Source organism: Vidua chalybeata, chromosome 4 (genome assembly GCF_026979565.1).
Source record: "Vidua chalybeata isolate OUT-0048 chromosome 4, bVidCha1 merged haplotype, whole genome shotgun sequence".
Lineage (NCBI taxonomy): Eukaryota > Metazoa > Chordata > Aves > Passeriformes > Viduidae > Vidua > Vidua chalybeata.
In genome coordinates this window covers 63,948,236-63,972,521 of record NC_071533.1, presented here as the reverse complement: position 1 = coordinate 63,972,521, position 24,286 = coordinate 63,948,236, and the positions used below count along the sequence as shown (strand labels likewise).

The following is a 24,286-nucleotide window of genomic DNA, read 5'->3' as shown; positions in this document are numbered from 1 at the left end:
ATTCTCTGGATGAATGAAACTGCCCCTGCAATGTTATGTTGCCTTGGTGTGTTTAGAGATACTCTTTGGAACACTTCCAGAGGAGCACTTTATCTTCCAGGAATGAAGAGCTGTATATGGCCCTCTGTGTTCCTAGTAATGCTGCTGAGATTTTGTTCCTGGTTTCTCTGAGCAGACATGAGCAGAGCTGCTCAGCAGTAGATAACAGAGTAATAACACAAGCAGATGGTATTTCTGCGTGAGGTTCCTGTGGCTGGTAGTTTGCTTTTTAAAGGTGAACACCTCAATACTCCCTCCTGCTCTTCTGACTCTCTGTGCAGATGTGTTTAAAGTTGTTTAAATGGGACCCTCCCAACAATAAAATAACAAAAAAAACCCACCCCAACCCTTAGGTTTCCTCAGCCCCAATTTCAGTATTTCAGTTCCTAGTGTTCTTGGTGGTTTCTCCAGGTCAGTGCTGAAATACATCACCTGAGGCAATTCTTCTAATCTCTAGAAGGACTTTTTAACCTATTTATTAGAGATATATTATTTGTCAATTTAAGTAACATGAAGGTATTGTGATATTGAAGTGACTAATGGGATTCTAGTGCTGCACATTCATTCCTGGGATGGTTTGAAAACCCATGGTCAAATAAAAGTTAAGCTGGATGGGGTGAGAGCTCCTCATTTCAGCAAGTTTTTGTGACATGGAAAGCTTGAAAACACAATGTTCTAGGACAAGTTTGTAGCTGTGGCAGTAAACACTTCTTCTATCTGTCCTCCCAGCTTTCACGATAAATATGTGTGTTCTGTGCGCACCCACGTGCATGGCTGCTTGCAAACCTTGTTTGAATAAATTAAAGTGTTTGTTGTGATTTCCCAGGCAGCTGGCTGTCCTCAGGCTGTCGTTAACAAGGGAGCTTCTTGGCTTCCTGTGCGGTGTCCTGGCTGTCACAGCGGGCTGTGATGAAATCAGGGAATTTCAGCGAGCCGGAGAAGGAAGTGAACGTTCTGTGCGCCTCATGTCACGGTCAAAAGTACCCCGGTAAAACTGGTGGGGTGAAGTGAGGGCATGTTTAGAGAACTGCAGGACACAGTTCCTTTTCTCAAGCAAATAGATGCAAAATCCCTGGATTTTCAACAGTAAAAATCTCCAGTGGTGGAGTTTTGTGAACCCAACACAGCTGTGGTGTCTGTGTGCCTTTTGGTTAAGGTTCACTGTGAAGCAAATGCCACGTTATGCAGCTAGCAGGTGGTTAACCAGAGGGAATTTCACTTTGCTGCAGAGCTGGGAAACCACAATACGTGTGTCTTCCTCCAGGTTATTCAGTGTGCATTCACAGAAAAAATCCTGGGGGTGGAGGATGTGAGGAGCGTACTAAAAATTTCAGGTTTAGGTTACTCTAGTCCATTCAGAGACTCTGTACAGCTCTGTTAAATGGGTGGAGAGGGATGTTGTGCCACAGATCTTTTGAACTCTTCTGTCTTTTTTTATAGATATCAAGATATGTAATTGGCAAGAGAAGTTGAGTGGCCCCTCCCTGAGAGTGTTCAAGGCTAGGTGGGGCTTTGAGCAACCTGATGTAGTAGATGATGTCCCTGCCTGTGGATTGGAACTGTATGGTCTTTAAGATCTCTTGCAATGCAAACCACTCAAGGATGATCAGACTGTAGTCAAGGTGTTCTTGTTGTAAAGGGCACTACTTCCAAGCACCTTCACCAAAGCATATGTTTATAGTAAAGCTATTACAATTAATTCCTAAAAAAAATCCCTTTTAAATGCAGTGGGACAAAACTGGAGGTTTTTGGACTCCTTGCTTTGTGCTAATAGTGCCAGAAACCACTCTGCTGAATGGCAAAACACTAACCAAAATGTTTTTTCTGCTGGATAAACTATCTGAAGGTGGCTTGCAATAAAGAAAATCTAACTGGTAATTTTTCAGGTCTTGCGTTGTTTCTAATAAATATTAGAATTTTTTACTGAATTTAAAGGAAGCAGGAAAACCAACTATTTCTGCTTGCTTTGTACCATAGGGATGTCTATCCTTTCAGTTGAATTGGACCTTTTGGTGTGTTTTACAGAAATAAGCTGGGTAAAGCAACCTCTGGATCCAGAAGAGCATTACACAATGTTGGACACTTTGTCATTTGTCAGAGTGTCCTTCAGGTAGTTGGGCTGTAGTGGTGTTACATGGGTACCAGCAGATGATTACAGTCATCAAAATTAATTACAAATCTGGTTTCTTATCTCTCGTGTGTCAGTTTCCCAGATAAAGCTAGAGTGAACAGGACTAAAATAAATTATAAAAACCCCCAGGCCAAGATGGAATTTCTGTAGGAATCTCCCAGAACAAGACGAGATACAGAGCTTTATTCCCTTTCTTTGTGTGCCAAAATATGAAAGCTGGTAAAGAATTTAGGAGCATCCTCTGACAGAGGTCAGTAACAAATAATAAACTGATGAGTGTGTATTTCTTTTTCTATTTTTATTTCCCTGAGGATTCCCTGTTGGCTTTTGTCAGTTAGTGATTTAAGGACTTCCTGAGCCAGATCCTGTCATCCACACTTGTGCTTAAAAGCAAATAATCCTTTCTGCCTTTTGTTTTGACCCCCAGCCGCTTTTATTTATTTTTCTCAGCCCTTGCAAGTGTTCTATCAGAACAGACAGCCCTGTGGCAGATGTCTCCTGGTTTTGGGTATGTGATACCTCTGCTTTTGTAGCTGGAGCACCTGGCAGCAGCCAGAGGCACCTCCCCTTAGCTGGGATGTGGCTGTAGCAGTGTATCTGCAGCACCCTGGCTGTTCCCTGCTCCCACAGCCACCTGCCCTTGGCAGGGATACATTGTAGGGAAGCAGGAGGTAAAGCCAGACCTGCTGTTCTCACCAGCCCTGCCAAAGACAGGATTGCTTTCTCAGCCTTTCTTCCACATCAGCCCTTCCACTCATCTTTTTGCCCACAAATTTACTGCCTTTCTCTGCTGTCTTTTGTTTGCAGCAATGCTGGACACTCTTTTAGCAGCACCAAACTGGACAGCCTGGGGTTACTGGGAAGCTCCAAAGCTGGCCCATATTTTGCTGCTGCAGACCTGCCTGCATCCTGCTACGTGCTGGATTTCACCCACACTGTGGGTGGTGAAACCCCATTGCTGCTCTGCTGGAGCTGCTGAGCAGTCCCTGGCAGTGGAGGCTTCTTGGATGTTAAGTCACTCCAGTCTCAGCTGTGTTTTAAGGCAGCAGTAGGAGCTTTAAGCACTATGAGACTTTTTTAAAGCCTGCTGCTGTGAGGCTGACATTTAGAAAGTGGTGCCTGAGAAATTTGATCCAGTCATTAAAAATCCAGGAACTTTGTTCACTGGGACCAGGGATTTTATTTTGTTAGAAATAGAAGGGTGGCACAGGGAGTGTATTTTTTTTTTCTTTTCTCTTTCTAGTTTCCAGTTGTTGTACATTAGTCACTGGTGCTGATTAAAGCCCAGCCCAGATTAAATATATTGAGGTGACTTCATTACCACTGTGTCAAGGAGCAGGAAGGTATAAACTGATCTAATGACACAATTACTGAGTCCAACAATGGAAGCCCATAATTCAGTCATCCCTAATGTGGTGATGCTCAGTGGAAAGGCTTGTGCAGGAGCCAAGAAAAAAGGAACAAAAGGCTAAGCCTGGCAGGGTGGAGAAGGGAGGAGGTGGGCACAAAGAGGAACTGAGGAGCTGGCAAAGGCGTTGCGGCTTCTTCTAAACCTGCAGTTTCATGAGACCACAACTTGGATATGTGTAGCTGAAGGCTTTAGGAAGCTGGAAGAATCATGGCTCTTATAATATCCCTGGTCCTGCTAGTGTAATGGGGATGCAAAATTTTTTTGTCTCTTTTGTGTCCTTGGATTAGAGCATGCATGCAAGTGATGCAGCTCCCAGACATGCACTTCACAGAACATGGAACCAAGTGATTTCTAAATAAAAATATTTGAGGAATCAATGAAATCAGGATGAGATGTTTGAAAGAAGTGAAAGTACCTGGCCTGGAGATAGCTGGGAGTTTTGAAAAGCTGGTGTTTTTGGAGCAAACTAACTTGACAGAACCAAAAAGCTTTTATTGAAACTCAACCTCAGTTGAACTTTTGATTCTACCAGGGGAGATAAGAGAGAGAAAGAAAGAGGCTGTGTGAACCAGAAGGTCAAGTTTAAGAGGGGGCCCATCTGTGGTCAGGTTAGTCAGTTTCAGGTCTCCTTCCAGACAGTCTGTCTGAGCCCCTGCCAGGATTTCTGTGTGTAGTGGAAAATCTTCATCAGCACAGAATGGAAGAGGCATCCCTGAACAGCCTGTCTCTTAGAGCATTGCCCTGCAGTGGGAAGGGTTCCTGCCCTACCACCAGATGTAGATGCACACATGCTTATGATTAATCAAATATACACTCTCCTGCTACATATATATCCATGGATTTTGGAGATTCTTTGCAGGCAATGTAGCGAGCAGCCCTGGCAGGGGGGCACGGCGCAGTTTCTCTTTGGTTTGTTGCAAAAGTTATGATGTACATTGTGTCTGAGGAGGGGAGGATGACAGGAGGCAGCTGCTCATGTGTGTGTGTTCCTCAGTTCCTCATGTTGTCCTCCCAATGGAGGGAGGGATTGCTCCATCCCTGGGAATGTCTGTGCTTGGCCTGGAGATGCTCCCACAGAGCAGGGCAGGGCTGCCAGCTGCCACAGAGCTGCAGCAGGCTCCACAGGCTGCAAAGGCTCCGTGTAGGAGGGAAGTGACACAGCACAGTGGCAGGAAAATGGGATAGAGTGTTTTTCAAGGACCAACTGGACACTGCATGGAGTTTTCTAATCAGGGTAGCCAGGGAAACAAGTGACATTTATTGTACTGAAAAGACTAGAGGTGGGCTGCATGGTTTCCTTGCCTCCTACAATGATGGAGTCAGACTTCCCTCAATCTTCTGCTCTGCTGTCATATTTTGTACTATTTCATTGAAGTCCTGTGGCTCTTAGTCCAATTTTTTTTCCCAGATTTTTCCTGATGTACAATTTTCAAAGCACAGAGTGGTACTTCAGCTGTGCTTTGTTAACCCCAAATGGAGCAGAGGGATTTCTTCACATCCAGCTGATAGATTTTCTCTTTATTCTTTGCATTTTCATGTCTGGTTTATTCACAGCAGCCTGTGGCTCAATCCAGCCTCTGATTCCTTTTGTGGAATTAGCCCACTAGTGATTCCTTGTTACATATTTGTGCAGTTTGTTGTCCTCAAACAATGTAAATTTGTGTCTGTACTCGCTGAATTGCCAGCTTTTTCCAAACCATCTATTTGCCAAAGTCATTCTGATTCCTTTCACCTATGCTCCGGCACCTAATTTGCATTTGGGATCTGCATGTGTGTTTAATACATCTTCTCTGTCCCATCCCCAAACAGTAATGAAAATATCTCATTGTTATGTTCAGGACCAATGTTTAAGGAGCCTTGCTGGCATAATCTCCCATATCAGCTTTTACACCCCTGAAGACAATGTTTTTCAGAGTTTAGTTACTGAAGTGTCATGTGAAAAAGGCATTGAAACTCTCATTATATTTCATGATATCTACTGTTTTTCTTCTGCTCACCAGAAGTTTTTGTTAGACTGAAAAAGGAGGAAACAAACAATCAGCAGTTCAACCGTGAATAGCAGTCAACATGAATTTGTCAAGAATAAATCACCTCCTTACTGTCAGGTAGGCGCCTAAAAGTCATCTGCTAGTTCCTTTGAGGGGAGATTGAAGTTAGTTTGTTGTCATTTTTAAGATGTTTATCCTTTCTGGGCTTGTGAATTTTCATCCATTACTTCCCAAACAAGATTGAGTCTCTCTGGGAATTTAAAAAATTCAACCAGTTTTTTTTAATTATAAACTTTTTGATGATTAGCAGCAGCCTAGTTACTTTAAAAAACCTAATGTATCCTATGAATCCCTAGTTTAAATTCCTGGTCCCTTATTATCACTTGTGCTGTTGTGTTTTCTGCTCTGTAAAAGCTGACTTTGGTATGAACAGCAGGAACTCTGCACTTCTATCAGGTTTCAGTCCTTTTCTCTCAGTCAGAGTCCAAGTCCTTGCTTTTGCTTTCATCTTTTAGTTTAATATCAGGGTCCTAAATGTGGTGTGGCCACTTGTGAGTTTCAGACATACAGTCTAATGTAGTGAAACTGTTCTATCAGGATTTTAACTTGCTGTGCTTTAGGAGACCTTAGCTATAAAATCAGGTCCTGCATTAGACCACCCAGGTTTTCAAGGCTCTCTCACTTTCTATCAGTCTGTTAGCTGAGTTTTCAAAATAAGCCTGTGCATTTGAATTGAGGAATTTCTGTAGTCTGCCAAAATTAAGTGGAAAATTTCTTTCCTTCCTCTTCACCATCCGTCCCTGCCAATAATGTCATTTTTCTTATAAACACTTCCAGAAGTGCTTTGTTTTAAAAGCCATGCTAAGTGTGCCATTTTTTCTGATTATTCAGCACTGACTGCTGAGATAAGGGTCTTCGTCTAGTGTTTTAGCTGAGGTTTTAGTGTCTCCTCTGTACCTCCATGGGTTATTTACGTAGATCTTGAATACTTTGGATGTGAGAGTTAATAAATAAATACATCAAATCTGTCTCAAGATTTGGGTCAGAGAGGAGGGGCAGGATAAAAAACAGACTCATTTCTCCCTTTCTTGACCAGTGCCAAACATCTCAAGCTCAGGTTAACCCAGGAGTCTTGGCAAGCAAGTTGAACATGAGCCAGTGGTGTGTCCCTTGTACTGAAGGTGGCAGCTATTGGGCAGAGCACTGCCACCATGTCAAGGGAGGAGATGATCCTTCCCCTCTGCTCAGGCCCAGTGAGACACATCTGGAGCAGTCTGGTTCTGGACTCCCCAGTATGAAACAGACATGGAGAGAGTCCAGCCAAGGACCACCAGGATTGTTCAGGCCTTGGAGCATCCATCAAACAAGGAGAGGTGAGAGCTGAGACTGCCCAACCTGTAGAAGAGAAGACTCAGGGGGATCTTCCAAATGCATATAAATACCTGATGTGGGGGCAGTGTGGAGAATGGATCCAGACTTTACTCAGTGGTATTGAGTGACAAAACAGAGCAAGGGGGCACAAGTTGAAATGCGAAATTTCATTTAAACATAAGGAAAACCTTTTTTACTGTGAGGGTGATTGAACCAGGAGTAGGTTCCATAGAGACTTTGTGGGCTCTTCATCCTTGAGATGGTCAAAACCTGAACTGGCCACAGCCCCAGGCAATCTGTTCCAGCTGGCTCTACTTTGAGTAAGGGATGTAGAACTACATGATCTTCAGACCTTCTCAAGCTCAGCTGTTCTGTGGATTTTGAAAACTTTCCATTGACTGTGATAGTTGTAAATTTGGCTTAGGCAAACAATTCATGCCTAGACATGTTGTCTTTGTTCAGAAGTTCCAGTAAGTTTCTTTCTGTGTTTCCTTTAGGTGCTGGCTCCATGCCCTTGTCTTTTTCTCTAAAGTACTCTTGCATGCATGCAAAATTTTCCATTATTGATTTAATGGATGCTTAAAAGATATTCTGCTGTTTATTTCCTAGAAGTCCCTTCCTTTATGGTCAGTCTTGGCTTCCAAATCCATAAGCTTTTATAGCCTTTTTTTGTGTTTTTATTATCCTTTTCCCTCTTTGACCTCTCACTTGCAGAGCTGGAGGGGAAATCCCAAACTCCAGGACACACAAAGTGGTATTTTCCAAACCTGTAGTCCACAGATGTTACTTGGAAGAGATTCTGGCTTTTAAATGTGAAGGACTGCTTACCATGGAATGTGAATTTGTTACTCGCTTTGACTGTCAGCCTCTTGTGTAGATCAGATTCATCTTGACTCATGAGCCATTGCATCAGGAACTGGAGTAATTGCACCAGGATAAACAGCTGTGTCGCTACAGGTTGTACTGGTTGGGTGCATTGAAGCCCTCAACAGCTTGTTGGTGACTTGCAGGTGGTGTTGCCACTACAGGTGCTCCCTGAATTCGTTTGTAGCTGAACTTTCATTATTCAAACCATGCCTTCTTGGAAATAGGTGTTAATGTTGTGTTGATATATATTGAGTAAGGCATGTTGTAAACCACATCCTGTTAGTGGACAACAAGTGATAGGATGGGGCTGGGTGTGCTGGAGACTTGCTGTTTGTTCTATAGCTGGGATTTTTAGTCAATATAGTTTTCAAATGTGGTAGGGGTCAGTGCTTTGTTATTTTTATAGTGCACTTAAAAAGTTGCATGATCACTGTAATTATTTAAGTATGCTATCTCTGAATGTGGGCACAGCCTTAAACTACAGCAGTGCATCAAGCCCCAGAGTAGCCTCTTCAGCCTGGGTACATCAAATTTGGGGCATCAAATTGGCTGCCAAAAAATGCAAGTGAAAGGAACTTGCTGGTCCTGGCAAAAGCTGGCTAAGAGAACTTGAGTATAGAACCGAGTGGGGGTAAACAGTTCAGTAATGTGGAAAACTATGGAAAAAAGAGCCTCAGTGCAGTTTGTAGCTTGTGACAATATTAAGTGTTTGTACAGGTGACCTGAGGCTGAGATGTTTAGTGTATCCAGCTCAGGGCTTTTCCCATTAAATTACAGGGCTGTCTCATTGGTATGATGTCAAAACAGTTGCACGCTTTGCACAAAGCTTGTTCTGGTTTGTGTTGGCACCATCTGTAGAAACACTTCAGGGTTGCCCCTGTGTTGCCACTTAAGAAGTGACAAGGAGAACTTAAACAAGTGACAGCTCTTTGCCTTCCTTAAGTAGAAATTTGCGTAGAGGAGACTGGAACTTTGAAAGTCAGTCAAACAAGAGCCATTTTAATATTAACACTTCTAAGAACATGAACCCTGGGCTGCTCAAAGATTCTGAAGAACTGCTGAAGAGTTACACATGCCCAACTTCTTATAGACATTGGGCCCCTTTTCTGTGGATGCTGGGAACATTATGTGCCCCTGTAGTTACAGAAGCAACCTAAGAGATCAGTTTTGTGAACCCCTGTTACAATTGTTTTCTGTCCTTCCTATTTGTTTTTGCATTATTGCAGCAAAACAGAAATATTTGCAAGTACCTATAGTGCAGGCATTCTTTTGGGGCTTGGCTCAAAAATCATTCAGTTGCCCAGGCTTTGGAAGAGGTTCAGGTATAGATTATGGTGACTGCCTGATCTAGGTTGTTGGCAGCTGCTGGGGATGCAAAGGCACAAGCTGACTGCAGGGAAGAGTAAAGGTAGCACTGGCCTGTCTTTCGAGGCTGTCAGAGTGGCTTTTGCTGCTCAAGTGTTTCCCAACCTTGTTGCTGCCCAGTGTGTGTAACAGGTGACATTGGTGCACGCAGGAGAGTACAGCAGAGGCAGGAGGGAGAGTGTCCTCACACCCTTTTGCAACAACTGCACGTTTCAAGTTCCTCAGCTGTGCTGAGAGGAAGTGGTTATTCAGTCTTGCTGCCATTTCAGGAAGATTAAAGCTCCAGTAAACTTTCCCTGAGAGAGTCACCTGGAAACCACAGAGGTAAAAATTAATATTTGCCCACTGTCTGTCAAAGAAGATACCACCAGGAGAAAACTTAGAACAAGGTGGGTACAACCTGAGTTGAGGAGAAAGGCCAGACCAGTGCAGTCCCCACTGCACAGAAGCTACCCTGGCCAGCACACACTATTTTCCCCTCAGTGGTTATTGTTAGGAGTTGAAGACTGACATTTTGAAGGAGGGGGTGTGGTGCCATGCAACCAGTGTGTGTAGGTGCAACAAAACAAAGCCTAAAAACAATTCACAAAATAAGCTGTCACTCATTCTTTGGGTGACAAGGTAGTTGTGCTCAGCAATTTTTTCCATTGTCCCCAGGAGCTGTCACCATGCCGAGAGTTTAGGGGATTCCGTACCTGGCTATCAAAGGGTGGATCTTGTGTAGGAGGGGAAAGCCTGCTGCACCCCACATTGGTTCCTGGTCTCAGCCACAGACTTTATTCTCTAGAACACCCTGGTGTAGTCCATATCTTTGCCTTGGTGTTTCTTTAAAACAAATTATATCTTATTCCCCTTTCCAGACCCTCTCTGCTCAGTGGCAAGTGCTCCAGAGCCATCCTCTCTGTTTCTGGCTTGCACATGACAGAAACCTCCTGGCCCATCAGAGACCCCTCCCCCTTGGGCCAACCAGGCCCCACCTGTGCCCTGTTTATTTTGGAGTGTCTCTCTTGCAAGAAGACTGGCCCTGAGAAGGTGATGATGTTACTGCTCGAGCTGAAATGCCTCTCAGTGACCACTCATCTCTTTAATAGAAAAGGTACTCGAAGAAGCAAGAAAGGCAATTGCCTGGTGCTTTTGGGACCAAGCTTGGTGATTAGAGGCACTCAGCTGGGCTAACCAGTGTCACAGGTCCTGGGTGACATTGAACTGATGGTGAATCCCCAAGAACCATTTTTGTGTTTGACTGGGATTGGAATAGGGCAAAAGTGGGCTCTGATAATTGGTAAGTGGACTGCTCAGAAAAGAGAGACTGGAGGATAGAGACACCCCTTATGACAGCAGCCAGGATCAAAGGAAGGGCCCTTTTCCTCCAGAGATGTCTGCTTCCCATCTGCCTGCTGTCCTTGGAGTGACACAAGCTCTGTCCTTCCACCTGGGGAGGTAAGAACAGACCCTGCAGAAGGTGGAGCAGGTGCTCAGTGCCGAGGTCAGAAGAGGAGCTGAGGATTGCTAAATTAGATCTGCATCACTGGGGGCAAGCTCAGGTGGTGGGAACGAGGAGTAGGATGCTCTGTTGGACTGTGCTCAGCTGTGTGTGCATGACTCACTTCACATCCCACTGGGTCCCACTTTCTCTTGGTAGGTGATGTTTTTTCCTCAAGAGTCTCTGGACCTTTACATGCCTCCCTGGAGGTCTGAATTTCCCTGAGATGTGGTAGTGATAGAATGAGGGCTGATTCTTTTTTGGGTGTCTGAGCTCCTTTCTTTGCTCATTTTTCCTGTTGTATGAGCTGGGCTCAATTAGTCCAAGATCTGAGCATCTCTCACCTCCCCACCTGTGAGTCCTAAAAGAGATGGAGCCCCTGCCCTGTTGTAGCATGGTCTGAGACCTCCTTCCTGCTTTGCACTGGGCAGGAAACAAACAGGGTTTTGTGAGCAGGACCAGCCACAGTGGGGCTGCTCCCAGAGCTGGTCTGTGTGCCTGTGGCTCTGCTCCCAGCCCAGGGGGTGGGTGCAGGTGGCTGGCTGGTTGAAATTGCAGCTGGCACAGCCCAGGGAGGGCTGTGGGGGCACAGCTGGAGGGAGATGACAGCTCATGACCTTGCCCTTGGTGCCATCAAGGCCCTGTTCCCATAGCATAGGGTCTTGTCTCAGCAGAGAAGGTAACTGGGTATCACCCAAGTCCAGACTGCTGTGGAAGTGAGAAACTCACTGTTGCCTTCAGATGTACCCTTTTGGGCTGTGCAGGGGAATTTTGGGACATGGCTGAAGGAAGCCTGGCTGCAGCAGGAACCAAGAAGCTGAGCAAGGCATAGGGTGTTCCAGTGCTGGCCAGAGACCTGGTGGGGCACACACCAGGCTGCCTGTTGCCCCTCCTGTATAAAGGGCCTGTGTGTGTAACCAAGGTAGCTGCCTATGAGTAAAAAAAAAAGAAGAATTAAAATCCTTTTTAAATGAAGACCGATTTGATGAGTGCAAGATGGGGGAGAGGGGTCCCCCATCTGCTCTTTATTCCCTCCCACTCCTTCAGAAATGAGAGGGTGAAAGCCTCAGGCAAGGTGAGTTCCTGTGACCCTAAGGAGGTGGGGGTCAGCACAAGCAGCCAGCTGCCCTGCCCAGCCATCAGCCAGGTCTCCAGAAGATGTGCTGGAGGGTTGGTCTGGGGAAGGGTGGTGAGGCACTGAGTGTGGTGAAGTACACACTTCTAGAAGGCACCAAAAACACCCATTCAAAATCAGCTGTCTCTTAACCCCCCATCTGATTCAGTGTTCTCCATACCAGAGCCCCATGTGCCATGGAAAGATTTCAAGCTCCTGAGGGAGGCTGTTGGCCCCCTTCACATATTGTGGAGTGTTCCTGCACCAGCAGCTTCTTACCAGCAAGTGTAAAAGGAGGGGTAAAAAGTGGACTAATGAGAAAGGGGAATAATGCACTGAGCAGCAGTGGGAGTGGAGCCACAAGTGCTGTGCCACTTGGGATGGTTGGTGCCTCCAGGAGCTCCTGTGTAAGCAGTTCCTGCAGCACCCTGTAAATCCCCAGCTGACCTTGCTGGAGCCCTGACCCCCAGGACAGGCTGCTCCAGGGAATCCTTCAGTGAGGGTGCTGGGCTGTGTTCTGCCCTCAGAGAAGAATTTGAGGCATCAGGTAAGAAGGCAGAAGTGCTTACCCTTATATCCCATTGCTCTGCTGAGGTCCTGCTGGGCTGACCTAGTGCTTCATAAGCATTTCTTACACTTTAGGTTTTTAGCTGAAACACCCTCTGTGTCCCAGCTGACAGCTACTGGGGCATGGCACTATGAAATATTACTACAGCATACTTTGAATTCACATAGATTTTGTAGAAAAAGCATTTGAGACTTCCCTTTTTTAGAATGAGAAGCACTGCTGTTCTGAGTATAATGGTGTGGCATCTTGTTTGGAATTTCCCTTGCTTTCTATATATACACATGTAGCAAAGCCACAGGAAATGGAAGTTAAAAAAAAAAAGCATAGAGCATAGGTATCTGCTTCTTGAACAAATTTTATTCTTGTAGTTGGTTTTATTATTAGTGAGCACTTATCTTGAGGCATCATTTAAGGTTTATTTTAGAAGATGTGACATCCTAAATCATTGAAGCCCGAAGCAGACATGGACTTAGAAGTTGCACATTATTTGAGAAACCTTTTAGACTCTGTACTGCCCGTGCTATGGGAAAGAGCATTATTGTTGATCTTCTCTCCCTTGAGGCTTTTGGGGTAGGGACCAACTTCTGAGGCTTCTTGCATTTGTATTTTCTAAGATGCAGTGAGTCAGTGTTGCCCTACAGCTGCTGTCGTGATTGTGTGCCACTTCTGCATGGCAACCAGCATGGTTATTAGTAAACAGTCTTTACTTTAAAATCCCAAGCAAAATGCATTATAATTAGGTCCAGAAGAAATGAGAACAAGCTTGCCAGCAGCGGGAGATTATACAGTCTGAAAATCTCATTGCTGGTGAAGTGAGACAGATCTTCAGGAGCTGAGTTGCCCTGGTCTGGACTCAGGTTGGTTTGCAGAGCAAAACTGAGGAACAGTCGTTTGGTGAAGGAGAAATTTTAGGAGAAGGGACTAATCATGAAGGTAATTGGACAAATCCATCTTGGCAGCTTTTAATATGTTAAGACACATTCCTACAAGAAGAGGCAGTTATCCTGCCTGCTCTCAGCCTCTGTGAAACTGCAGTGTCTCTGCCTTCAGTCTGGTACTGGCATGCCATTGCAGTACAGGCAGGGCTTGCCTGAATGAGAGATCTACAGAAGCCTAAACAGGCATCACCTTTGCCTGAAAACAGGGTTCATTTCTCTTGGGTGCCTTTGTTACCAATACAGCAAATGAGGAACTGAGCCCCATCCATACAGTCTTACAGTTTTTCTGTATGATTTCAAGAGTCTCTTGTGTAAGGATGTCTTTCTGCAGTTTTACAGATGATGTGTGTTTCAGTGAACAAGTGTACCAATGGATAATGAAAGTTCACAAAGTTTATGCTACTGAAGCTCCTTTCACTGCATGCAGTTACTTTCTTACTCATTATGCCTTTATTGCTTTCCTTTAGGAAACGACCTGGGTTGCTGTTGCTATTCAACCAAGCAAGACACTCTGTTTGGACAACCATCCAACAAGAAGAGAACACCAGTGTGAGGCCAGAATGAGCTTTTCTTAATTTAAAGGGTTCAAAAATGCTGGAAACTCACAGCCTCTTTCACTTGAATGTTGGGATAATGGAGCTGACAGGTTTTATACATTCTGATCTACAAGCTGAGAAATGTGACTGGTGAAGGTAGGGGGTGGTGGCAGTTGCTGGGGATGCCTTGGTGTGTTTGCTTTGCCTGGCGAGGAGGGGGCAGGTAAAGATTGTGTAGTGTTTTATCAAGAGACCTACCAGTGAATTTGGTGTAAAAGTCAAAGCACTGCATAACAGACAGCTTTTCTTAGGAGCAATAGTTTATGGCCCATCATCTGCAACAAACATTTGCAGGTAAGACAGTGCTAGTTCGTCATAGTGTAACATTTCTTGGTTAAGCCAGAACAAGAAACAGTCATGCTTTATACCAGCTGGGGAAAAAAAAAACCGAAGACCAAAGTAGAGATAAAGTTAAACAGCTCTGAAGAGACACATTTTCGTACAGAAAACCAGCAGATCTGTCCTAGATTTATGCCACAGGTAGTCAAATGCCAGTCCTCATTTATTGCACTTACTGTTTTATGTGGTAGCTGTAATCTGTGCTTGATCTGTATCTTCACCTGTTTTTGTTTGTTGGTCCAGTGTTGTCCTTGCTGGAGGTATATCCATGTTTCCCAGCACTGAAGTGCTCTCCTTTCCCAGGATTAATGTGAAACTAACCTCTGCTTTGACTAGGGATAGTTCACAGAATTTAAATCCACAAGAATAGGCATTATTAATTTTTGTGTACTGCGTATTCTCCTATCTAATTCCTGTATCTATTTCTTATTAGAAATTATTATTTCTTATTGTAGGTCAGTCTATCCAACTATACCCACAGGGATTAAGATAAATGGAAACCTACAGCAGACTTCAGCTTCTGATATATATTAAAGCAGTCATCATCTCAATGCAATTAAAAAAAGGTACGGCCAAGATCTAACTTACTTTACTGTTCTGTTTGTTTTTTTAAGAGTCTTGTGTGAATCAGTACAAAACTCAAGTCCCTGTTTTGCTGTATCAATCACTGGCATTATCATATTGATGAACACTGAAGCTGTAAACCAGGCTTGTCTAATGAGAACAGTCAAAAAAGCAAGATTAGCTTATGCCACAGGAAGTTTAATCATGTTTCTCAGCTTATATTCTCTGGGCTGCATCTGATCTCTAAGACCTTAAAAGGCAATGTGAAAAATGGTCACTAAAAAAAAAAACCCAAAACTTTCTGCATGTTTGTGTTGGAAGAACAAGCTGGTAGTGAAGGACAAGATTGCAGTCAGTTGTAGATTAGATTAATAGTAACCATTGCTGCATGCAAGGGCCCAGGCATTGCTTTTGGTAATATCCCACCTAAGATAAGAGTGGCATAAACCATCATCTTCCTTTGGGTCTGCAACAGGATCCTGGAAAGGAAATATCCAGAAAAAAAATCCACATTTTTTTGAAGTGTGGAACGTGGAACAAAGCAAAGCAGAAAGCAGATGTGTTGTTTACACAAAGTTTTCTTTAATTATGAAGTGCCATGGTTGCACTAGGCCTTTACTTCCTATCTCATCCTTGACTCTTGCTCTGACACAGTGAGAAAACAATTTCAGCTTCACCTGGAGCTAAGGCTGCAAAAACCTGTGGCACTCTTATATTTGTACACTTTAATTGCTGATACTCCTCCTCAAAACAGTCCCCTGCTGTCTGTTGAAGCTCTCTCAAGTGCAGAAAGGATAAGAAAAAATTCAAGTTAGCATTGACATAGTCACATGTGTGTGGCAGGGTAGGGGGTTAAATGTGTTCCTGTGCCTCTGAAATGTCAATCTTCCGCTCAGAAGTGAGGAGTGATTTTTTTTTTCAATGTATTTGAAAATAGTCTGAGAAGCTGGTTATCACTAAAGTAATGAAATAACTCATCTGAAACCCTGACATTTAACTAACCCTTAGTATAGTCACTATTTCACATTTAAATACTTACACCAAAAGAGATTTTTTGGACCCCTTTTGTAGTAAAGCAAATGCACAATCACTTTTATTATAAAAATAATCCTTAGGTCAAATAGGTATACAAACAATAATTACACAAATATACATTTACAAATCTGTAAGATATATACTTATGGCACAGGCAATATAAATATCCCTGTACCTTGTTTCTGTGCAAAAAAGTCAGGCTAGTTTTAGTCAATAACCAGCCCTTTTATGTTTTCTTCACTTCTTCTGATTTCAGTTAAACAGAAGGATTTCCAGATGACATGTCTGAAAGTCGAGCCTCAAGAGTCAAGAAAATACTTTTGTTTTTAATACAGATAAAGCGCAATAAGATTTTTCCTATTTTCTGCCAATATATTCCTTCCTGTTCTTCAGCCTACATTTTTTGGAAGAGGAGGAAAATTTCTAGTTCAGTAATTTTTTTCACAAGCCGTCAGACTGTGGAAGAGAATTAGACCCAAATAAAGTCAAGCTGCACTAGGTTTCAGTTTAGTTTGTAGTAGAATCTCCATTACACTTGCCCTCCTTGTAGCTGTCAAAAATAATTCTTCAGAAAAACACTTTGCTGTCTCTTGAATCCTTTCACACAGTCCAAGAGAAGGCAAAATCAAGCAAGAGGTAGATATTGTTCATCCTCCTAATTCCCCAGAGCTCTCCATTTGAATTACTCTGTTTTAGGACTGTAGGAGATATATGTATAGAGCAAGTTTTATGTCTATAAAAGTAGTGATTGACTTACACCCTCACATCGTGTGGTCACTGACAACATTCAGCAACGTGCTTGAGGAATTCATCACTGCGTTCATCACTGAAAAACCTCATGCAATGAGGGCATCTGAGTTCACCCTGTGCCCTGCCTTCAGATCCCAGGTTTCCATTGTCCCCAGGAGGAGAAGCTTGTTCAGACTGTGAGTTTGTTCTTCTCGTGCCTGTCTGGCCTGGGCTGTTGCCTCGTAGGTGTTCAACATTCGTCTGAACGTACAAATGATTTTGGTTACCAGCGTGAACTCTGACATGACTACTCGTGTCTCTTGAGTCCTAGAAAGAGAAAGAAGAGCTCTTGAAAAAGATGCAACAAAAATACTTTTTTAAACGGGTGATATTTTTATCACCTTGATCTGAAACAGCACTCAAATATTTATCTGGGGACTTTAATAAATAAATTATTAATCCGTTTTTGCAGTGCCATTAATATTGTTGTAAAGAAGGTTTGTACAAAACACAGAATACAGCCAGTGTGCTAATTTAAAGATGCCAAGAGCCATGGCTGTCCTCTGCCTTCTAAGAATTCACCTTGCCTATGTTGATGCAAAAGTAGAAGAAAAAGGGACAGGAAAGGGGTATTACATCTGAACTGGGAAGCATCTCCACCAGACTGACTATGAACCAGTCTAAGTTTTTGATAGCTGCTGAAACTGTTTTGAGCTGAAACTGTTTTAGAAATACTAAGATATTTTTTAAATCTATTTTAAAGTATATTTTAGTCCCAAATCGTGTTGAATGCTTAAACTAAAGAAGGAGCATGCTGCTTTCTTACCTGTTTTCTTGCTAGCTGGTGTTGCAGACATGCAACTTCTGCCTGAAGTTCTTGTATTTTACTCTGTGCTCGTTCTCTGTCTGATCTCTCAGATGTGAAATCGTCTTTATAAACCAGGACCTGAAAGAGAATTATTATGTTAATATTGTATACATTAGAGCAGGTTAGATTGAAAAGCTGAGACTATGATTCCTTTGTTACTTATTCCCAGCATCTCAGTATTATCTTCTCTATCATATGTGTATTTATTTCAAAGGTGTTTGTATTTCTTTTACAGATCTTTCATAATCTGTATTAAGGCCAGCAGAACTGCATGGGGTTCTTTAAGTAGTGAGTTTCCTTTGAATCTGTGCTCTTAAGTATCTGTATAGCCAATTGTGCACAGACAGGCAAATATCCAAAAAGAAAGTCCTTTTTCCCCTTTGGGCTTCAGTGGTCTGGGAAGAAACTAAGAATTCCCATCTCTAGGAAAAAGAAACTTAGTAACCTGTTGCTCCAGCATTTGTATGCGCTCATTATCTCCTTCACTAGCCTTCTTCATGTCTTCCAGTTCTCTCTTGGTTTTTATGCACTCATTCATTTTTTCTTCCAGTAGTTTGTTTAACCGGAATATCTCCTTGTGCATCAGGTCAGAATTCCTTTGTGCTGGAGTTCCTCCGTGGTGCTGCTCCAGCTGAGACTTCATCTCCTTCAGCTGCAAGTGGAGTCGCTTCACGTACTCATCCCTACTCGCATCGTACTTCTGCCATTTTGCATTTAAATCTTCCACCTGAAAATTTATCCAGGAGAGGCATGAAGAACAGGGAGATACAAACTTCCAAAGCTTTCATAGGCTGTCTATAATTGCAGGATCAAAATTCTCTAGGGGATAATGTAACATGCCTACTCAACCCCTGAGGGTAAGTCACTGTACAGGAGAGCAGGAGATGGTTGTGCAGACTCTTCATGGGCAGCCTTCCCATCTCCCAGTCCAAAGGGACAATATTAAATAATGTGGAAAGGGAGGGGTCTAGTGGGCCTAGTGCTGTTCTTCTGGGGTAGAATACTGATCCATGGAAGGAACATTAAAATTTTCTTCTGCACTGCATTTTTAACAACAAAAATCCAGTATGTTAGAATTTATGTAATAAGTTGTTCTTAGCTAAGGGAACAAAAACTATGTGCTGTGTTGAAAGGACTAAGAAAAACTGTCTTGCTTTGTAATTGCCATGTAATTAGATTAACCAGACCTTATCTATTCAGAATTTACTCTAATACAAAATACCTAAAAAATATTAATCTCTAACAAAATGAAAGTACTCACGTGAGCTACTTTTTGTTTTAACATCCTGTTTTCCTCTTGTAAGTTGCAGATAAGAGCTTGAAGTGAAGTTTCATTGTCTAAAAGCTGTAATTTTCAGATAAAGTTAGGTGTTACTTTAACATAAAAATCTCAGATGCTGTTTGGCTGTGCTGTTAACTGCAAGTAATCTTTTTTTATCTGATGTGTAATGACATACATCTAGGTTTTTACAGCCTTGGTACTGCTATTAAATCGACCTCATGACAACAGCATTTAAGAATTTACACAAACTCTTTCCAAAACTACTTGTCTGGAGTGGGAGAATACATGACAAAGGCACAGATATGCCTTCATCTTGCTATGTTATTACTGTCAATTTTGGCCAGTACTAGGAAGAAATTACTGAGGGGAAAAAACCCTGCTTGCTAAGTAATTGACTAAAATGATACCTTTTTTACAGTTGTGACATCTGCTTAAAAAAACCCCGGTGTACGTGAGTAATATAGAACACTTTTGTGCAAAATTCCCTAGAATCAGCTAGTAATGGCATCTGAAATTTCTCCTCTTCAACAGGGAAGTCCCCACTGTACAAGGTTAGCTTCTTATTGCATATATCAAAGTCAATCAAGTTTCCTGTCTCTCAATTACACATTAAATACAATAATGCCAAATGTTTCAAGTCCCTTAAAAATCCTTTTTTCTTCTATCTACTGAACCCCTATTTCTTACAAGTAACGTTAATGTAAGTTTTCTTTGGAAACACTTCTGGGATGTTTGACAAAGCAGACATGAGTATGTACAGAGTTCATCACAACAGCACAGATGAGTGGTCATGTGGAAAACAGCATTACCACGGTGTAGCAGTAAGAGCATAAGTCAGAATTATTCATTTTTGTGAGAACTGTCTGTAGCACCCTACTCACTGCTCTGACCTGTTACTAGAGGCAGCACTGCTAATGTTATTTCCTTATGGTGTTTTAATGAATTACCTCATTTTAATGAATGTTTAATGTATGACTCTCAGCTATCAGTACTTCTGGAACAACAGAACAATGATCTACCCTTACCCCATGCTGAGAACTTTAACTGAAGCCTCAACAGCCTCAACATTAGCAAAGTACACCAAAATCCAGGTGTTTCTTTGTGCCCTGCAGTAGCATTGATGACACTGTCCTATTATGAAGCTTTTTTTTTTTAAATATCCCTCCTGAAAAGAAGCATTGCCCTGCACTCAGAGGCCAGGGGGAATCCCAGAGCAAAAAACCAAAAAAGTAAGACACCTTGACTCATATTCCACTAACCAACTTTCTGTAGGTCTGTACCACATGTGCAAAGCCAAATCCTGATCCAAGAAGACATGTTACAGAGTTCTTAACATTAATACTACTTTGAAATATCTCTACTTTGTTTTGTGATTTTGATACTTAAACAAGTAATCAGGAGAGATCAGCTTCAAAATCACAGCACCATCTAGTGCTGCACAGAAGCAGGGGTGGTATAAGGCAAGTACTATCTCCTGTGTATTGAGGGAAGAACTGTGATCATGGAATTGCTGAGGCTGGACAAAACCTCTCAAGTTCTTCTCCTCTCCAAAAAAAAAGGCCTCTGATGATGAGATGGCCAAAGTTGAAGTGGTAGACAACTGCTTCCATCATAAATTTCAGATATATGCAGAATTATTTACCATTGCCATGGCAGTCTTAATAGCCTACCTGAAATTATTTTAAGGGCCATTCCCCAGTTACAACTATCATATTGTAATTAACATCTCAGAAGCTAATAAGACTTTAAAGACACACACAGTAGCTGTATAAATACCTGATTAGATCTTTCTGTAGGTATCTGGTCATCTGAATTCCCCTTCTCTTTTCTTTGCTTCTCTTCTAGACATTTTGCCAGATGTTGACACATTTCTGCTGTGGATGCTAATTTGCGTTGAAGTTGGTGAGTTTCATCAGTGAGTGAACGGCACAAAACATCACTGGTGGCCTGAGCCTTCTCCCTCTCTGCCAAAGTCTTCTGCAGTCGTAAGATTTCTCTCTCCTTTTCATATGAAGGCTGATTAATCATCTGCTGTATCTCTCCATTTTTCTCCTGTAGCTGCTGATTCAACGTCTGCACTTCCTAAACAGAGGGGGGAGGGGAAGTTATTTAAAAGCAAAATAAAGTCAAAAGCCAAAATATATCTTAGACTTCAATACTGCAGTAATTCCTTATTGCTCCTGTGCTTATTGCAAAGTACTTAAAAAGTAGACTAAATCAGTTCTGTATGATCACAAGACCTTGGAATTTCTGGATCAATCAATCAATCAAGAACTGCTCAGGTAGCCATGCAAGCACTTTCTAATCAGTAGAACAGAGGAACAAGCAGCAAAAATTCAGAAAGATTTTATGACTATACAGCAGCAACAAAAACAAGAAACAAAGAAATTTAAGATGAATAACTGTGGAGACTGAAAAATACTTACAGGTCCTGTACACTAAACTACCAGATAATAGAGATTTTCCTCAAAGGAAAAAAAGGAACTGTAAAGTCATCAAATCCAGTGAAGTGTATTCAGTGCCTGGCACTGTCACAAGGACAAAACAGCAACTTTCCCACCTAGGAAAGGATGGGAATGGTAAGGTAAGGTCAAACCAGCAGAAAATAAAATCCATGTGGCAGCAGTGGCTCTAGTTTGGCCACAGTTGACTCCCAGGTACATGAGGGGGTCTGACACACCCCTAGGAAACAAGTGAGTACCTTGTTTCTGCATCTCCTTGTCCTATTGGAAGCTCTGTGGGATCATCTACACTGCATTAACATCTCTGCATGTGTTTTGAGAAGGAAGAGTTTTGCTTGGTGACTGGTGCAAGCCACCTATAGTCCCATGCACCTGAAAGGCACTGGTTCTGACTTTGTAAACAAACAAGCTGATTTTTACACACCCTCAAGAAGAAACCTCTGCAGCACTGCTCCTCCAGCATCGAGGATCTCTGGATGCCAGTGCAGACCATGAGACAGCTGCAATCCCAGCTCTATCACTCCAGTTCTTAGGAGTGCTAATAGAGCTGTAAATCACTGGGAACACTATTTGCCAGCACTGGCAAATAGGTGACTGTCACCCTGGTGTCACCCAGGTGTCAGTCACCCTGGTCACTGGCCTCTGGCTTCACAAAAATGTCTTCTTTATTTGGTTATTATTTAGTGCCAATTATTTCAGCGTTCTGATTGGGCACAGCATTTTATTCTTTCAAGAAATGAACATTAACATCTGATATAGATAATCAGCACTTATTACTGACATTTACATTCTTTAGCTTCATGTTGAATGCTAAACTTCTCCTTTAAAAATATTCAGCATCAGCCTTTCATATATGTTCAGATACCATGGGTTTGTCTTCTGTCTGCAGAGTGTCAGTGAGATCATATCTTATAACAAATTTCCAAACATGAACTTTTTAATATGTATTTTAGGTGAGTGTCATATATGGAAAATGTTTTGTATAAGCATTAGGTCAAGAGATTACTTATGACAAAAACACTTGTTTCAGTTTTAAGTTCTGCTGCACAGTTTGGAAATGACTTCATGCAGCTTCATCTAGAAATAAATGCTTTAAAAATCTTTGAGAATTTCAGACTGAATCTGGGGAAGTCTTAATGACAGTAACCAAAACAGCACTTGTGCTGGATGGGGAGAGATGCAGTTTTCAGGTTTTTTTCTTTCAAGAAAGATACTGATTTCCCTAATCTATCTCTCCAGACTTATCAGCTGCTCATTCGAATATGAACCTGCTACCTCACTGTCAATACAAATATCCATTTTTAAGAGCACTTTAAATAAAACACTTTCACAGAAAAATTCATGGCATCAGCTGATTATATTTGAGAACAAAATTGTTGCATCTAATAAATTCAGGGAGTTTTTTTACTGTTTTTCTTTCTCCTTATGAAAACAGTCGCATGAAGATCTATAGTGCCATGCTAGGTTTTTGGTTTAGATTTTATGGTTTGCCTTTTTGAAGTGAACGCAGGGGGCGCTACCTTTGGACACAAACGGGCGAGTTGTTTCGGGCACCCGGGGCTGGAGCGGGCATCGCTCGAAGGGGTTCAAACCCTCGCTCAGCCCCCGCCGCTGCGGGGCCGCCCCGCTGGCAGCGCTGGCTCCTGCGCGCCCCCAGCTGCCCGCAGCACCCAGCGAGCGCTCCGGGGGCAGAGCGTCCGCACCCTCCGCCCCGCACCGCCGCTGCTGCCCCGCTCCCGAGGGAGCAGCGCGGAAAGGGGCGCCGATGCTGCGCCGCTCCCCGCGGCCTTACCTGGCTCAGCGCCTCCACTCTCCGCGCCGAGAGCCGCTCGCTGTCCCTCAGCTGGTCGCGGGCCTGCTCCAGCTGCTCCAGCAGGCTCTCCACCAGCGAGCGGGCCGGCTCCGCGCCCGCCGCCGCATCCCCGCCCGGCGCCGGGAGCTGCCGCTGCCGGGCCAGGCTGCCCCGCAGCTCCCGGATCGTCGCCTCCTTGGCCGCCAGCTGCAGCTGGAGGTGCTTCAGCTGCTGCGCGGACTCGTGGTACAGGGTGCAGAGCGCGTTGTACCGAGGCACTTTACTCTTCAAGCTCCTGTTTTCCCGGTGTAGCTTTTCCAGCGTCTCCTCCACCTGCCTGAAGCGGGTCACCAAGGGGTCTGTGCTGCCGGCCTCGCTTACCGAGCACATGGCCGGGGCAGCTCCCTTCTGCTCCTTCTCCAGGGCGAGCAGGAGCCCGGACAGGTGCATAAAACCTCGGAGCGGATCAGAACCGAGGCAGCGGCTTCGCTCTTCCGCCTTCCCCGCCGGGGGAGGAGGCAGCCGCTCCCTTTAAGGGCTCGCAGGACCCGCCTGTGCTGCTGCTGCTGCTTTTTTCTACTGCTGGGGCCGGGCCGGGCGGCGCTCCGCCCTCGGGGGAGAACCCCGGGCGTGCACAGAGCTCTTTCCCCTACGGCCAGAGCGGGATACGGCGCCGGGGGCAGCGCTGCCCGGGGAACCCCGGCAGCGGCGAGCGGGAGAACCGGCACCGGGGGCGGGGGGAGAAACCTGGGGGCGAGGGAGCGGGGCGAGCGGGAGGCTCCGAGGGCACGGGGGAAGTCCCTGCTGGGCGAGGGGAATGCGGGCAGGAGGGGCGCTGAGGGGGAGGAGGGGTCCCGGCGCACCGAGGGTCGCTCGGGGGGCTGGCGGGCGGCGCTGGCTCCGCGTTGCGAAAGCCCCGGAGCGCCGCGTCCTCCCGGCGCCGCTGCGGGAATTCCCGGCTCGGAGCGGGACTTTCCCCGCTGGCGGCGACCCTCGGGCTCTCCGCTCTCCCCGCTCCGCCTGCCCGAGCGGCCCCGGCCCCGACCCCGGGGGTAGCAGCAGCAGGAGAAGAAACGCACAGCAATCCTCTGTTGGTGTTGCGTCTGCATCGATGGCGAGGGGATGGCTCCGGACCCAGGCAGAGCAGCACGTCCCCCCTCGCAAGCCGCGTACCTGTGCAGGTGTAGAAGAGGAGCTTCCTTAGCAAAGACCTCGAAGAGACCAAAATCTTCGGTCGTCAAAATCCATATCACCAGCCAGTGTTTATACTCTCGGGATGAGTTGATGAGAGCAAAACCAGCTGCTTCACACTGAATAAACTGCTGCCTACCGGCTGCCCCTATG

At 44.2% G+C, this 24,286-nt stretch overlaps 1 protein-coding gene across 1 annotated transcript; it reads right to left on the bottom strand.

Moving 5' to 3' along the window:
- Positions 1-15,837: 15,837 nt before the first annotated feature.
- Positions 15,838-23,434, bottom strand: TNIP2 (TNFAIP3 interacting protein 2). Its single transcript, XM_053941704.1, has 6 exons — positions 22,943-23,434; positions 20,465-20,770; positions 18,668-18,751; positions 17,852-18,133; positions 17,365-17,484; positions 15,838-16,865 (listed from the first exon to the last, which is right to left on the bottom strand). The coding sequence occupies exons 1-6, from the start codon at positions 23,390-23,392 to the stop codon at positions 16,584-16,586; spliced, it is 1,524 nt and encodes a 507-aa protein (XP_053797679.1). The 5' UTR covers positions 23,393-23,434; the 3' UTR covers positions 15,838-16,583.
- Positions 23,435-24,286: the final 852 nt, after the last annotated feature.

What these genes read in the sequence shown, in the direction of transcription:
- TNIP2 (XM_053941704.1), bottom strand. Translation starts at nt 23,392, where the DNA reads ATGCACCTGTCCGGGCTCCTGCTCGCCCTGGAGAAGGAGCAGAAGGGA. An exon ending in GAGTGGAGGCGCTGAGCCAG is followed by an intron (nt 20,771 to 22,942) that starts GTAAGGCCGCGG and finishes CCCTCTGTTTAG; the next exon opens with GAAGTGCAGACGTTGAATCA. An exon ending in TACAAATGCTGGAGCAACAG is followed by an intron (nt 17,485 to 17,851) that starts GTTACTAAGTTT and finishes ATTCTCTTTCAG; the next exon opens with GTCCTGGTTTATAAAGACGA.